The 17,221-nt window shown below is 35.7% G+C and overlaps 1 protein-coding gene across 2 annotated transcripts; it reads right to left on the bottom strand.

Annotated features, from left to right (window-relative positions):
- Window positions 1–511: 511 nt before the first annotated feature.
- On the bottom strand, window positions 512–16,926 carry ada (adenosine deaminase). Of its 2 annotated transcripts, none has more exons than XM_065285730.2 (11): window positions 16,623–16,926; window positions 12,420–12,481; window positions 10,731–10,856; window positions 7,286–7,429; window positions 7,062–7,177; window positions 5,303–5,427; window positions 4,594–4,665; window positions 4,198–4,299; window positions 1,235–1,302; window positions 1,012–1,141; window positions 512–743 (listed from the first exon to the last, which is right to left on the bottom strand). In XM_065285730.2, exons 1-11 carry the CDS (start codon window positions 16,659–16,661, stop codon window positions 639–641), a joined length of 1,089 nt encoding a protein of 362 aa, XP_065141802.1. In that variant the 5' UTR covers window positions 16,662–16,926; the 3' UTR covers window positions 512–638. The 2 variants fall into 2 exon arrangements, with proteins under 2 accessions (XP_065141802.1, XP_065141801.1); XM_065285729.2 differs by lacking the exon at window positions 16,623–16,926 and adding an exon at window positions 12,553–12,700.
- Window positions 16,927–17,221: the final 295 nt, after the last annotated feature.

Below are 17,221 nucleotides of genomic sequence, written 5' to 3'. Positions count from 1 at the left end.
TACAATAAGTCTTAAGATGAAACACCAATTCCTGAGGTAAGTCTGTTGTTAAATGCCCTCTGGTGTTGATACAAAGAAATGCATATAAAATGTATCACATAAGCACCAGATATTAGACTCTAATCAGGTTTAATGTTTTGGATTCATACATTCTAGCCATTATAAAACACCTATGAGTTACAAAAAGTAATATGTATTCATATAGCACCTTTCATATACAGTCCTGAATAATTTTGTACAACTAGGTGCGAAAGAAAGCTTTTCATTGCATTCGTCGCTTCTTAAGATTCACACATTGTTAGCACATTGTGTGTTTCTGACACTGATGAGAACATAAAATATAGTATGATATGCATAAGACTATATGTAATAAAATAGAAATATTTAGATTATATGAGATAAAAAAAAATGTTTCTATAGATAGAAGACAACATTTGGTGTAAGACTAGTATGCTAACTACAAACAGCTAATGCAGTATGAATGTGACATAGGTAACTTTTTGTGAATGTCAAAAATTTCAATGAGAAATAGGAATACAAGTTCTTGAGATTTTTTTCACACTTCAAGGACTCACTTACATTCCTGTAAAGGCAAATATCTTTAAAGGCTCCGCATCTCTGTAAAAGTGGTGCTGGGCTCATAAGCTGGTGCTTTTTACCATACCATAGGCCTCACGGAGATCTTTAACAAGCTGATTTCTCTCATTTTCAGGAAGGAAGCAGGACTCTGCTGCATTTATATTCTGTGGGAGAGGAAAGAATTTATTGAATGCATTTAAAAAGCATGTCCTTTATTATTTGAACTCTAATAAAGGATAAAAGAAACCCCTACTGGTGCATTGTGCGAATTTGGCATTTCAATACTATATTTCTTAAAGCACTTAAGCTGATGTTGTGAGAACTATTATACCACCACATTACTAGGTGCTAAGATTTTACACTTATAAAAATGCTCTATATATGTATGACTTAAGGATTAAAAGCTAGCCATATTAGTAGCTTGTGTCTCACCAGTCTCTTAAATTCGTCTTCGGTGAAGCCCATGTATTGCTGTGCCACCTTGTAGTCTGAGTCCAGGGTGGAGTTGAAGACTAAAGGGTCATCTGTGTTTATGGAGTAATTTGCTTTGTCCTCCATAAATCTGAAAAAACATCATGTACATCACATACATTGTAAACATCAAAGGAATTGCTATGCATTTGATCAAACTACTTGAACAAAGAGACATTTTTACCTGATGATGGGGTGTTTAATAAAATTAGGGTCACAAGCTCCTGTCAGCCTGCTGGAGATAGGACACGCCTAGAGCAAGACAAACACGCACATCCATCATAATCATTCATATAGATATTTATATAACTCTAGATAATAAAATATTAATATTAGCACCGGTTTCACAGACAATGCTTTGCTTAACCCAGGATATTTAAATCACTTTCATAAAAAACATTACTGGTTTTCATCTTACGATCATAACAATGACACTGAAAAAATGTATGACATGTCAGGGAAAGTTATTTTCAGTTAAAGGAGTAGTCCACTTTATAGATGGGTCCCATTGACTTACCATAGTATTTATTTCCTACTATAACAAGTCAATGGACCCCATCTTTAAAGTGGACTACTCCTTTAAAGGAATATTCAATTTTCTTAAAAGAAAAATCCAGATAATTTACTCACCATGTCATCCAAAATGTTGATGTCTTTCTTTGTTCAGTCGAGAAGAAATTATGTTTTTTGAGGAAAACATTGCAGGATTTTTCTCATTTTAATGGACTTTAACAGAGCCCAACATTTAATACTTCACTCAACACTTAACAGTTTTTTTTCAACGGAGCTTCATAGGACTCTTAATGATCTCAAACTAGGCATAAGCGTCTTATCTAGCAAAATGATTGTCATTTTTGACAATAAAAATAACAAATATACACTTTTAAAGCACAACTCGTTTAAATCCGGTCGTGATGCGCCAACGTGACCCCACGCAATACGTCATGACGTCAAGAGGTCACAGAGGACGAACGCGAAACTCCGCCCCAGTGTTTACAAGCGTCTTGAAAGAGGACCGTTCCTACATTGTTGTATGTCAACTGATACTAATTAATGTCTTTGTGTCAGTTTATTGTTTAAAATGGTCCGCAAATGTGCGTTTTATATTTGTAACACGTGACCTCCCTACGTCACTACGCATTTACGTTAGGTCGCGCTGGACCGGACCTACACGAAAAGTTGTGGTTTAAAAGTACATATTTTTTATTTTTCTTGTCAAAAATGACAATCATTTTGCTAGATAAGACCCTTATGCCTCGTTTGGGATCATTTAGAGTCCTTTGAAACTCCATTGAAAAAAACTGTTAAGTGTTGAGTGAAGTATTAAATGTTGGGCTCTATTAAAGTCCATTAAAATGAGAAAAATCCTGCAATGTTTTCCTCAAAAAACAAAATTTCTTCTCGACTGAACAAAGAAAAACATCAACATTTTGGATGACATGGTGGTGAGTAAATTATCTGGATTTTTCTTTTAAGAAAATGGAATATTCCTTTAAGACACCTCAAACATTTATTTTAGTCTGGGACTAGCCTAAGCCTTGTCTGTGAAACAAGAGACTCTGCATTAACATGCTTATAACAGCTGTTAATGTACAGTACAGTCCACCAGAGGGCAGTATGAGATTACATTTTAATGAAATACCCAGTGTGTCTAAATCCACTTTTATTCGTTTGTGTATGCTTTGTGTACACTGGTTTTAATAGGAAGATCACTGAAATAAATGGTCAAAATATACTAGCTGTAAAAATCCGGTAAGAATCGACTGTGCTTGCATTCTTCGGTTACATAAGACATGAGGCTATTTTTATGTATAATACAAATGCATTTAAGAAAATATAAATATAAAGGGGAGATGGGGACAACCTACTGTAACGCTTTTTGGTTTTGTCTAAATCATTAAAAAAATATTTGAGTTTGATTTATTATATTTTTACATAAGCAACACACACATCTCTACTACAAATTAACATCTGAAGTTTGTTTCTAGTACTTACGATTCTTGGACAATTACACAAAACGTGACAGAGGTGCAAACGTAACAACTTACCCCTAATTGTAACAGGGTTAATTGTTACAGGGGTTAGTTGTAACACTTGCTAAAAATTACGTTTGCAGGCAAATATTTCAATACTATTTTGTCTATATACTTGAAGTGGATATTGTTTATATATCTGTCTATAATAGTCAGGTATCCACACTGTATTCATTCGTCGAGCCCTTTTCTAACAATAGTTCAATTATAAATGAATACAAATGTCTAAATATGTGAGAAAAAGCAGCACAATTATGAAAAAACATTTTTTTATATGTGACCCAGTCTGTAACAACCATACTACAGTTTTAAAAATCAAATTCTGAGATAATGAGCATCAAAGTCTGATTTTAGCCATTCATTTCATTATGATTTCAATCTTTGACGTGACCTATTCAATCAATATTAAAGATATGAACAAAAAGAAATTAGACACACGATTTTTGATAAGACGGGCACATTTATTTTGTTGGCAGCCAACAATCATTCATGTGTAGCCTATTTAAAACAACAGCAAGAATTACGCTAACGTTAGCGGTTTTCTTATAGTAAGCGCTGAGGGGTTAGTTGTAACACAGCGTTACAATTAACCCCGCTGGGACAAAATATTTTCAAGCCCACCAAAAAAGTTGCTAAGAGTGGCAGACATATTTCAAAATGATGCTATGTTTTAGTCACCAAGACACTGATTAATATGACATAACATTGGATTTTTAGAAACATTCATTTCCAATAATTTGCGGGAGATTGTCTTTTGGCAGCGTGAAAAAACTAAACTCTCAACCTTGTGCAACAATGTAAACAGTCCGTGTTACAACTAACCCCTACATATTTAGCTTGACCTATTATATGTATGTATAATACAGGGTTCAACAATACAGGTTACTTAAGCAGAAATGATTGTATGTAGATACATCGGAATATCTCGCAGTGACTAATCATTAATATTGGGTAATTATTACATGTCTGCACTTTGTACATGTGCAATAAAATCTGTAATTGGTGATACACAGTATATGTCTTGCATGATAATGGGATTTTTATCAGACTACGATATAAGATTACTTGTATATCTCTGAGTGATTCCTGGAACTGTAGTGGGACCTTACCGTACCTCGAAATGCATGTTCTCTTTAAGCAATCTTTTATATAGATCTTCATCCTTTATGGTGTGGTAGCCATGACCAATGCGTTCTGCTTTCAGAACATCCACGGCCTACAAAGGGAAAGCACACATTGGCAAGAGACAGCATATCATTTCCTGTCTGACTTCTCTGGGGTTTTTTCTGTGGTCTCTGAGCTGAGCACATTATGTTTTGCAAAAATATGAGTATAATTATATGGTAATTAAAGGCTGGATTTCATGACAGATTAACTTTAAGTTGATAATGAAGTACCAACATCATTTAAGTGTGTAAAACTTTTTAAAAAGTTTGTTTGATTTGGTGTGGTAACTGTTTTTACTCCATCAATGAGTCATTTAGGAATTAAAAAACCAAAAGAGACACACCTCCTTAACGACGGATGGAGGGCCTACTTCTCCTGCATGAACTGTTCTGTGTACACAACTGTTGACTGCTTCCTGTGAAGAAAGACATTTTGTAAGCACAGCCAGTAACATCTGTTTTTATGCACACCCCGCCCTAAATGAACGGATCTATGTCGTTATTTGCAAAATATTCAGTTTCGATTATGGGATAATATGGCTTGGGTTTTGTTTCCTGAATGTTTCAGCTCTGCAACCAAACATGCTAATGTCACAAACAGATGTTTCTATGTTATCTAAAGGACAGGTTATGCAAGTTCATTCAAAACAGAATTACACCTAAATTTCTCTCTTTCAACTCATTCAAATTGTTTTAACTTGTCAGACAAAACTATACGGGGTGGTTCCCTATTCTATTATATATACATATAATAGAAACTCAACAAAGGCTTAAATGTATTTGTAAGGAATGTTAAAATAGATGACAATGATGGAAAGAAAAACCTGACAAAACGAATAACGTTGATAAGAAATCCTATTACCATGTTTGTTCTTTCAAATTCAGCAAATCCTGTGCAGGCAGTTTTATAGCGGGTCTAATAAAGATGAGTTGTACTTTTACTGAGGTTATCTAATATGAGCCAGGCATTAAGAGTGTCAGAGGTTTAACGTGGTCTTTACAGCCAACAGATTTGATTGGAATGTGAAGTTTAAATGGATGTTAACTTTTTACCTCAAAAGCCTTCCTGTGACCAGAGTCCGCCTCACAGTTCATGGATTCATCTCCTGCAAGGTCTATTGCCACAACTCCATCATTGCGATACTTCTTACACAACTCCACCACTTCCATAGACCAATCTGCATTTAGATTAAATCATTTTTACTATAAACATATACTCGGGCATTAAAATAATATTAACTATGAAAAAATGAATAATTGATTAGTACATGGCTAATTCATATCAATTTGTACAATGCAAATCTCACAAAAGCGTATCATATTGTATCAGCCGAACCTACTAAAATGAATTGCACAGTATTTTCAGTACATTGTATGAGATAGTGTTGTAAACGCTTAATGCTTAAAAAAAAAATATTTTGCGGAATAACTGTAACCAAACCAATCAAAAGCCCCACTGACTGCCATAGTATTCTTTATGGATGACAATGGGGCTTCTTATCCGTTTGGTTACGATCATTCCTCAAAATATCTATTTTTATACCACAGGCCTGTTGAATACTTTGCTCTGATTGGTTGAGAAATATTCTAAGCGTGTTTATTATTTTTCTGTAAAACACACACAGGGTTCCCACACCTTAGTTAAAATCAAATTCAAGGACCTTTCAAGGACTTTCCAGGTCCAATACCCTCAAATTCAAGGACTAAATGTGGGGACACATTTCAAGTGAGAGCAATGTTACATCGTGTTACCTTTTAAGATACATTGTTACAGTTCCCTTTCGAGGGAACTCGCGCTGCATCACAGCGGTGACACTTTGGGGACGCCTCCAGGGGTAAGTGTATATCAAATTCAACCAATCGTGAGGCTTAACGACAACAACAGGGTGATGCGGGAGCCAGAAAGTATATCGCTATCTGAAATATGCCCAAATATGGCGTTACAGGGATGCAGGAAGTATGGCAAGGGAGACGCAGCGTCTCGTTTCCTTCTCAGGGAACAACAGTTACATACGTAACCCGAGACGTTTTCATGTGTCAAACACAACTAAGCAAAAAAGCATTTTGGTATGAATCAACATTCGCATACAGAAGATATAAGCATTTAAAGAGAACAGTTTAGCGCGTGTGCTTAAAAAGTCTAGAATTTTTATGATATTATCCTACACTACACAGGGAATTATATGGATTTTATTTCAGAAAACTTCTTGCATAAATTAGATTTAAGCTCTTTCAATGACCTCTATCTATGTATGTATATTTTCAAAACCTTTCCAGGGCCTTGATTTTTTTCCCCAGATTCACAAACTTTCAAGGATTTAAAGGATCCATGGGAACCCTGCACACACCTAACCTGTCAAATGTCTCCGGTAAAATAATGTGCATTACTTTGAAATAATTCAATGGCCCGTCGTCAATTATTCATCAGAACAAAGACATTTATACAGTTTTGTAACAACGTGAGAGCGAGTAAATGACAGAATTAAAAATTTTTGACATTTTAATCCTTTAACAATTAAGTCTTATTGTAAAAATTCTAATATTAATGTTTGGATATCTGGAACTCTGTACTTATAAATAAATATATGCACAAAATGCTTTTAATAAATTGAATTACGAGAAACCTCATAAAGGCAGGTTCTAGTGTCATAATAATAAAACACCTTTGTGCAACAGCAGACAGACTCTTCTTGAAGAGCGGCTGTGGATTAATGGCTTATAACTTCAAAGATGACAGTAATGCGTGGCTTGTAAAAGAGACAGCACACTCTGAGGCGATGGGGTGAGGCAGACATGAGACTTTGTTCATTACTTGGTTCATGACGCATGCAGCACAGAATGGACCTGGCTTTAGTTTTGAAGACCTTCTCCCCTTCGCTTAACCCCTGGTTCACCAGACGCACCACTTCATCTGGAGTTACGTCTCCTCTGGGAGTAAGACAAGAGGACAGTCGAGTTAAGTACAAGCCAAAAACATTGTTTTTGTGAAAACTATGTGGACATTCAAATGATTTATTACTACGAGGGTACACTAACTTTTCTTGGCCCCACGGTATTGGATCCACCCCGCAGTTGGCCAGAAGATGAGGGCTGTATCTTGCTTCCACATAGATCACTCCCTCTCTGGCCTTTGTTTTCACAAACTCATAGGCTACCCTTCTGATGGCCTCTCTGTCACCTCTGTGGATGGAACATGGGATAGATAAAACACAATGACAACCACGCCCCCCTAACCAAACAGCTGCTTTATTCCTGTAGGAAACGCTTTCATACTTTTCATATATTTATTTATAACATTAGTTTTACATACAGTCTCAATATAAAGTAATGTTTAACAGTTTATTATAACTGTTAGCTGTTTCTCACTTTTATGAGATTTAAAGAGCTCAGATGCAAAACCCTCTAAGTGCATCTGACATGTTTTCTTGTAAATGAGCATTTTCATCAGGCTCTTATGTTTAGGTTCAGTCATTTCACTTTAATAGCAATGAAAAGGTTATTAGTCAGTAATTGAAATGCCTTTATTTTCACAAATGTCACTTTATGTCATTTCATTGCTATTTAACATATTTCGCTGTAAAACCCTCTAAAGTACAAGCGAAAATATCCACTTCAACAAGAGTCTCCAGTCCCTCTTCACTGTCCTTTCTGAATAAAGGTAAAAGGCTCAAACATTTGGTCAATCAGTACCTCCAGAAAAACGTGATTATGCGATAAATAGTAATAATAAATTATGCAAATAGGTGCATTTTCGCCACATAAATTGCAGATTTCCGTGTGCAAAATATGTGGGGCTAGCATGATTTCATCACCGCATTTTAGTAGCAAAAATCAGATACACTCACCTAAATGATTATTAGGAACACCATACTAATACTGTGTTTGACCCCCTTTCTCCTTCAGAAATGCCTTAATTCTATGTGGCATTCATTCAACAAGGTGCTGAAAGCATTCTTTAGAAATTTTGGCCCATATTGATAGGATAGTATCTTGCAGTTGATGGAGATTTGTGGGATGCACATCCAGCTCCCGTTCCACCACATCCCAAAGATGCTCTATTGGATTGAGATCTGGTGACTGTGGAGGAGATTTTAGTACAGTGGACTCATTGTCATGTTCAAGAAACCAATTTGAAATGATTCGAGCTTTGTGACATGGTGCATTATCCTGCTGGAAGTAGCCATCAGAGGACGGGTACATGGTGGTCATAAAGGGATGGACATGGTCAGAAACAATGCTCAGGTAGGCCGTGGCATTTAAACAATGCCAAATTTTTAGGCACTAAGGGACCTAAAGTGTGCCAAGAAAACATCCCCACACCATTACACCACCACCAGCAGGCTGCACAGTGGTAACAAGGTATGATGGATCCATGTTCTCATTCTGTTTACGCCAAATTCTGACTCTACCATCTGAATGTCTCAACAGAATTCGAGACCAAGCAACATTTTTCCAGTCTTCAACTGTCCAATTTTGGTGAGCTCGTGCAAATTGTAGCCTCTTGTTTCCTATTTGTAGTGGAGATGAGTAGTACATGTACCCCGTGGTTTCTTCTGCCTCAAAAAGGCATTTTGCCCATAGGACTGCCGCATACTGGATGTTTTCCCTTTTCACACCATTCTTTGTAAACCCTAGAAATGGTTTTGGGGGAAAATCCCAGTAACTGAGCAGATTGTGAAATACTCAGACTGGCTTGTCTGGCACCAACAACCATGCCACCTTTCTTTCCCATTCTGACATTCAGTTTGGAGTTCAAGAGATTGTCTTGACCAGGACCACACCCCTAAATGCATTGAAGCAACTGCCATGTGATTGGTTGATTAGATAATTGCATTAATGAGAAATTGAACAGGTGTTCCTAATAATCCTTTCGGTGAGTGTATATCTTAGCAGAAAGTTGAAAAATGTTGCATTTACTTCACACAAGCGCAGCCATGTCCCCTGTTGCCATGGGAACATTATGAAGTGTTGTGATTATGTGACGTGAACTTGAAATCATTGAAATCTGTAAAAGCTGCAAACAGTTTTTGCAAGTTCCCGCAATTTTTGCAAGTTCCCGCAATTTTTGCACGTTCCCGCAATTTTTGCAAGTTCCCGCAATTTCATTGCATAAAATTGCATAAATATCCTGCATATTCCATCGCATTTTTTACGAAAACGTGTCACAAGATCAAGGATTTTTGCCCGCAACAATCACAAAAAAATTTTTCTGGAAGAACTGGTCAATTTCTAAATATATTCAGTAAACCTCCTTTAATCAGGTAAAAAACTATTGCAGCTTAAAATCCACAGCTTGAAATCTGACGTACATGTCCCATCGTTCATGCTATTCTTCTGTGTGATAAAAAATTATTATGGCATTTAATGGATTTGATTGTATTTGATGATCATAATACGTACCAAGAACATTCGTTCAATATCATTCTCATTTTTGAAGGAGATGATCGTTAGCGGCTTTTAAATCTGAGCTCTTCATTTCCAGTCTGTATTTTTCTGAACAAGTTTTTGTGAACATGATTTACTGCCTCCTTATTTTTATTTTCCTAATTTGTTTGTTTCACATAGAAACATGTGCGAACACATTCATGTCAATAACCCTCATCAAATTTAGGTCTAAAAGAAAAAAGCTTTAATGCTCTTGAAATGTTATGAATGTCCTTCGACAAAACCCTGAACTCACATAATGAACCACATGCTTCTTTTACTTGGCCCGAAAACACCACAAACTGGCACAGGATCATAGCGGCTGTGGTCATTCTTGAACACTGTTATGCAATTTTCCACATTTCATTTTCAACATCCCATTTTCAAAATCTCAGTTTTCCACATCTAGTTCCTTCTATGGGTAAATATTATGTCTTAAGTTATAAATTAAAGGGGCCGTTATATTGCAGCAACAAAGGATGTTTCCAATCTGTGTCGCAGGACATGGATTGGGCCTGATTACAACATTACACAATCACGAGTCTAGTGGATGCCAGAAGTGGCCTGCGAGTTCCCCATGCTGTTATGGTTGTAAAAAAGGCCCTTTTGCTTGCACACAAAATCTTAAGCAGACTTGTGTAAAAAATCCCATAAAGACTGCTGTTTAGAATGGTGGAGGTACATGTAGAGGACATTATATGTCAGTTGCTGTGGTGATGCAAGGAAGAAGGTGTGACGTGCGCTGGCGCATGAGCTGCATGTAAAGATGTACGCCGGACATCAGAAAGGTTATTCTGTTCTTCAGGGTGCATCACCCTCTACTAGCCATATACTGAAACACACTCCACCACAAGGGCAACATTCAATTTGGTGTCATTATCCGAATCTACGTCCTTGAAACTGATTATTTATACTACGATGATGGACAGCCCATGTCATGTATTTTAATGCATAAACTCTCCTGTGAAGCTGAAACATTGGAAAAGCAATGCAAAGTGGTCTATGCAAGGTCAACATGTATTACAGTCAGCAGTTTATTCTTGACTCAACTACTTACGCAATGACATGCATGTAGAGATTGAACTTGCCAAGGAATTCTGTAAGTGTGGAGGGCTCATTCACCGTGATCCGTTTTTTCATTTCAGCTTCGTCCCCAGCCCCAGGAAGTTTGATTCCTCGCCTCCTAAGACAAAAATATAGTGGGGGAGATTGGTTATAGCTTACATTACACTTAAGAGCCTAAAATAGCAAGGGAAAGACACAGATGTTTTTTAAGGTATGCTTCCTGTGTACTTACTCATGATCGTTCACTGTCAGTAAAAATGGTTAAAATATGTACCCCAGCTGTCACTGGGGCTGCCCCCTTTCAAAAAGTACACCTTTGCACTTAAAAAGTTTGGGAATACTTTACATGAAGGGGTGTTCATAAGACTGACATGACACCTTCATAATCATGACATAAAGAAGATTTTATGCACATTTATGACAACTGTTTAATTATGCCATTTTTAATGCAAAGATGCCATTGTTTGAGATGTCTTTGTTATGACAATTTGACATAAATCAATACATCATAACTTGTCATAAATCTGTTATAAACATGACATAGCAGAATAATTATCAAACTTAAAAAAAACTACCTAGCTTCACGGGTTAACATTAACTTAAAATGGTCATTTAAATGTCATTAAGTGTTACTAAGTCAAATAATTTAAAAACTTGTACAAATGTAACAGATACATCAAAATATTATACATAACTTTATGTATGTGCACAATATGCACCAAATGCAATAAAATATAATTTTGTCAATTTTTACTTTTTATTATTATTATTTTTGAATGATTGATTTTATTTGTTAAACACAAGGAAACTTAAAACATTATAAACGAAAGAATATTCATGATGCTGTTATAAAACTATTTGACAGAGTTTCAACACTTTATGACATTTTAATGAAAAATTATATTTGTACCACTGTAGTTGAGGTCAAGAAAAATATTCATGACGCTGTTATAAAACTATATGACAGAGTATTAACACTAAACGACATTTTAATGACATATTCAATTTGTATCACTAGTAAAAATGGTCAGTTATGATGTATTGGTTAATGTTAAGTTGTCATAACAAATACATCTCAAACAATGTGATCTTTGCATTAAAAATGCCATAATTGAATGAATGACACTTAATGACAGTAGTCATAAATGTGCATAAAATCTCCTTCATGTTCATAATATGTGTCATGTCATGATTATAAATGTGTCGTGTCTTATGAACACCCCTTCAAGTAAAGTGTCAAGTAAGTTCATATTAGGTCGTTATTAAAGAGTACTTGTCCAGTGACAGCTGGGGTACATATTTGGACATTTTTTTCTAACTATGGTGCTCATATAAAAAGAATTCTGAGATTTTTTGTTATCAGACTTTGGCCAGCTAGGGCCTCTACTATCATGTGAATGTGCTTTTATGGTTCTTGTTTTTGTGGGTGTGAAATTTCTTGGTCCATAATAACAAGTTTTGTGATGAACTGTTTCCCACATAAACTACTGTTTTTTTACATGTGTAAGGAACATTCTGTGTAAATATAACCTTGATATCTTTAATGTTGACTGAATAGGGTCATATCAAATATTGAAATAAATATGAAATCAAACTCATAGCATAATCTCAATCTCATCTCATTATGAGGCTTTAGTCTAGATTTCACAGACAGGGTCAGATATAAGAATATGTCACTTACTTCGCCACATCTATAATGGTCTTGATTCGGAAAGCACCATCGAGATGCACGTGTAGCTCAACCTGCAAAGACAAAAAGTATAAAATAAGCTCAAGGACTGAACCAGCTGACAAATGTCACAGTGAGGTCTTACTTCCATTAGCATACAGACACATGTTGATTTCTTGAAGCAAGGACACATTCATTAAACATTTAGAGCTCAGCTTTCAGTCTTTCAGTCATGTGCAAGTGTCGAGAGTAGTCTCCTTCACACACAGTTGTGAAATACTCTTGGAGCAGATCGAGAATGTGAAATGCATAGCTGGGTGAAATGAGTTCAGGAAAGGAAGGGCTGTGGGAGAAGGCAATGTTATGGCTTCAGTGTGTGGAGTTGTACTGGTAAATTACACAGACAGATGACTAAAATAATCCAACAGCTGTGAAGCAAACAAGGTTCAACCCAGAAACAAGCTGTAAAGAGGAATAATTTATGAGTCAAATAGGAATAAAAATGGCTCATCACATTAAAATGACCTATACAAAAAATAAGAAGAGAAAAGACAAACAGAATTATGATTTGTTAATGACTTGTATCAAAACATATCAATTTTGCATGTGTTTTTTGCTGGAGTAAACAGGGATGATGTCACCTCTCCTACTTTTGATCTATTGGCTTTAAGCACTCAGTTACTAGGGAAATCAGGTAAACAGAGCTTTGAGGGACTCAATGGGATTTTCTCATTTCTCTCTGGTCTGACTGGTTCTCTTGCATTTGATTTGATAATGTAGATTTATTTACATTTGCTTAAATTATGAACTACAACATGTATAACTAATGTATTAAGTTTGTATTAAGGAAAATTTCTGTCATTATTTACTCATTATGCTCATGTTGCTCTTAACAGGAAAGTGCACAATGAAAGTGCTAAAAAATTGTCAATATATATTCTACATTGTTCAGATTGATCCGGGTCTCGGCTTCAACTCACTGATGCCTGAATAGACTTAAATTATCCATACAAAGTTAATGTTATTATAAAATAACAGCATATGGGTTAAGAACAATTTATAGATTAATAGAAAGTAATGATATATAAGTCCATATTTAGTATTGAACATTTTGTGACTTTTTTGCTTTCCTTGAAATGTGCTGACGAGTTGGATTGTCACATGCTTTACCACAGTCATCTCGTGACCCTTGTTCAGCATGTCTACCCGAAAAAACTGTGGAAAAATACTGTTTTATCAAACAGTAAGCAACTGTATATCTTCATTGTCAGATGTGGTTTACAACATCTACCCTATTCTTAAATATGGTTTGCCATGATTGTCATTGAGGGAGGGAGAGTTGTTAAAGAGGCTTGTTTAAATATTGATAAGATAGAAAGGCTCACGCCTGTTCACATTAGCATAGGGCTCAAGTGACCCTAGTTAAAAAAGCATCATGAATTACCAATTAGCTACACTATAATTTAGTTATTTTTAACCCAACGTTGGGTCAAAAAGGGAGAAACTCTGCTGTTGGGTTAAATTAACCCAGAAAATGCTTATGTTTGACCCAACATTCAGTTCAGTTCAGTTAAAACTCAGATTGGGTTCATCTCTTTTTGACCCAAGGCTAGGGCTGTAAATAACCCAGCATTTATTTAGGGTAGTACTGTGATATTTGTATTATTTTTTTAAGTATTCTAAAAACTGCCTTAGAGTACTATGCAAATTTGGGTATATTTTAGTGCAATGCTATCTATTAAAGGGCACCTTTTATGTAAAATCCTCTTTTACAAGGTGTTTTGACATAAATGTGTGTTGGCAGTGTGTGATGAAAACACATAACAATGAAACAAATCCACCCTCTCCTTCTTTTTTAATCTCTAATAAACCAAAGCATGTCTTATTAGACATGCTGTTTTGATTCTCTTGTTAATGTGACATCACACTGTTAAAGCCCCGCCCACGGCCACTGACTAACTTGTTAAATTTACCCAAAAGTACCATGGTATTATCATCTAAACCATTACGTGCTGTACTTCAGCATACTTTTGTTGTAGGGAAATATTTAATGTAATTTTTGGTAAACCTCGAACTCGAGTGAGGAGCGATGGTGTTACTGCATGCCGAGGTCGAAGTGATGCCATCTAAGTGTTCTTCCACCATACAAAATTGTTTTTCTTTTATTTTGTGCCACCATACTTACTCGTGTAACTACTCATGTAACCGTCTTTAAATAGGAAAAACATGGAAGTGTTTGGTGGCTTCTTAATTTATCCCTGTTTGGATCCTAAGGAATAAATGGGGCTAGGCTAAATGCTAACACATTCACGACGCGCTGAACAAAGATTAAGTGCACGCATTGAAAAAAGATAGGTATGTATTAATTTGTCTAAGTTGAGGTAGGAACATAGTAAAATATTGAAAAACTCTGGTGTTTTCCTTTAATATTTAATTTAGTTAATTAGGTTTAATTTATTTATAAGTGTTAAAACCTCATCTACAATGAGTCCAAAACTCAGAGAGCACTGGAAAAATGCTTCATCACATACATGAATACTCCAATGTATTTAGTTTGTTCACCTATTGTTTTAATGACAGCATGCGTTAAAACCCCCAGAGGTTTGTGAAAAAACTGTGATCCTTCCTTGTTATTAACGCATGATTTGAGTCTACGTTTGCACGTCGCTTCAATAAGGACATCTAAGTTTCAATACAAAAAATGTAATATCCACATTTTAATTTATAGATGAGCCTACATTGGATAAATGATTAGGAATAACGATAACATTTCAGGGCTCAACATAAAGGACTGCCCGGTGGCCCAGGACAAGCGTGAGACATTCGGGCCAATAACAAGTATTGTTACTTGCCCGATCGGGCCAGTGCTTCACCCTCAGTCACTAAAATATATTTTCATCAATGTATATTATTTAACATCTTGGAAGCAGACATTTACTTGGGTAAAACACTACAAAAGAAACAATGCAATATTTTGCACAGTTTGCTGTCAGTTTACAGGTAAAGCAGAAAAGTTGGGAGCCTTTTTTGTTGGAACATGTCTGTTGTATAATGTATACAATTATATTTGACTTTTGAATTATTATTTTTAAATATGTGACAGACACTGACATTTTTATATTGGGGCCAGTGAAAATTTTTGCAGGGCAAAATTATTTTAGTTAAGCCGTGCATTTGTTTGAAATATTTTGAAAATTCATAAGACCCCACCCACTGTACATGCTTTTTCAAATGCTTTGATGGTTATCACAATCACAGAGAACATACAACAAAAGAAACAAAAGACATTGTTAACTCATACTGTAACTTATCAACAATGTGAAACTAGATTCGAAACAACTAGTTCAGAAGAATAGTTTGAGTGATGACAAGAGTGATGTCACTGTCAGTCATGCACAATTGTAATAAGGAAAATACCAGAAAAACAATCAAGTTGAAACTGACATTGAGTTTACTCCCAATTCTCCAGACTATATGCTTATCAGCATGCTTTAGTATCAGTTGTCCATAATGACTTCTTAATGCTGAGTCAGTCGAATGACTCCAAAGGGCAGTTACTATGCTCATAGGGACCTCACTACAGTGTGAATAGCACACCCTTCATTTTTAGGGTCACTGTATCTGGCCAGTGTAATATGTGCTTAATATAGATGACCATACTTAATTAGAAAATACTGTTAGATTTTGAACATATATTATAATAAATACAAGTTGTACATCCTGATTCAGTAGTACAGATCATCACCAAGATATTTCTGGGCTTGATTCATTTAACACTAGAGATAAAAATGTGAAAATGTATTAGAAATGTTATACACATGAAACAATACTGACTTTAGTATTTACTGTAGTGAAATGAAGTACCTTGTAGTATACTACAGTGTAGTATATTATTTATTAATATTGTACAATAATTTAATATAGTAGAGATTGTGTGTAAAATGTAGTATGTCTTCACGTGGGTTGTCAATAAGACTTTGAAAGTTGAGACTTTGTATCTCTTAGAAAGCTTTACACGAAAAAATACCATGACCATAAAAATCCCCCCGAATTTCTTTAAAAAAATTAAATATTGATAAGACCAGACACCTACCTTGAGATTTTAAAAGGGCCCTTATGGTACGTTACATTTGAACCGTTGATTTCATTAAAACAGGTTTAACCCCAAATGTATTTATCTCACCTATTGAGAATAATAGCAGTAATACTACTAACCTTGGGTTTATCAAAAACTGTTTTTGTATTTTCAGCCATTGTCCTGAATCGAAGCGTTAAAATATCTTGACAGAACTTGAAAAACCCGCACTCAGGAACCCGCCAGCTCAAAGTGTGAAGTTGTGCTTCCCTATTCGCCTTTACAGCTATATAGTCGAGTCCACGCCGGGACAAAGACCGCGTATGCGCATGATATTAGCGGCGCAGCTCCGCCTACAAAGAAACACACTCGATGGAGACTGACAGCAGATCTGACAAGAAGAGTTTCAACCATAATCCTATTATAATCTTACTGTAACACCGGCCGGAAACTTTGGCTTTAACTGCCACACCAACGGACGATAAGTTTAAAATTTATCACGAGCGCGCGACAGTTTCACATTTAAAATGCGCGAGCACATTCGAATGGGTTTTTGATTAACTGTCAATTTTTTATATTTCATTAGCTGGACATAAATTCCTCTGAAAGTAATCCCATAGATATCGTTTCTCTGTGTCGTTATAGCTGTGGTGTCAAATCCGAAGTTATCTTGCATATTTAAACGATTTATAAAACTTTATAGTTATCGTCTTTGGTGTGAACGCTACACGGGACAACG

The sequence above is a fragment of the Paramisgurnus dabryanus genome, chromosome 21 (genome assembly GCF_030506205.2).
Source record: "Paramisgurnus dabryanus chromosome 21, PD_genome_1.1, whole genome shotgun sequence".
Lineage (NCBI taxonomy): Eukaryota > Metazoa > Chordata > Actinopteri > Cypriniformes > Cobitidae > Paramisgurnus > Paramisgurnus dabryanus.
This window is presented reverse-complemented; position numbering and strand designations above follow the sequence as displayed.

Bases quoted from the DNA above. Each gene is read 5' to 3' on its own strand.
- ada (XM_065285729.2), bottom strand. From the start codon at position 12,600: ATGTGTCCTTGCTTCAAGAAATCAACATGTGTCTGTATGCTAATGGAA. The intron at 4,666-5,302 runs GTAAAAAGTTAA...CTTTCTTCACAG, and splicing joins GTCACAGGAAGGCTTTTGAG to GAAGCAGTCAACAGTTGTGT. The intron at 1,142-1,234 runs GTAAAAATGTCT...ATGTTTTTTCAG, and splicing joins ATTAAACACCCCATCATCAG to ATTTATGGAGGACAAAGCAA.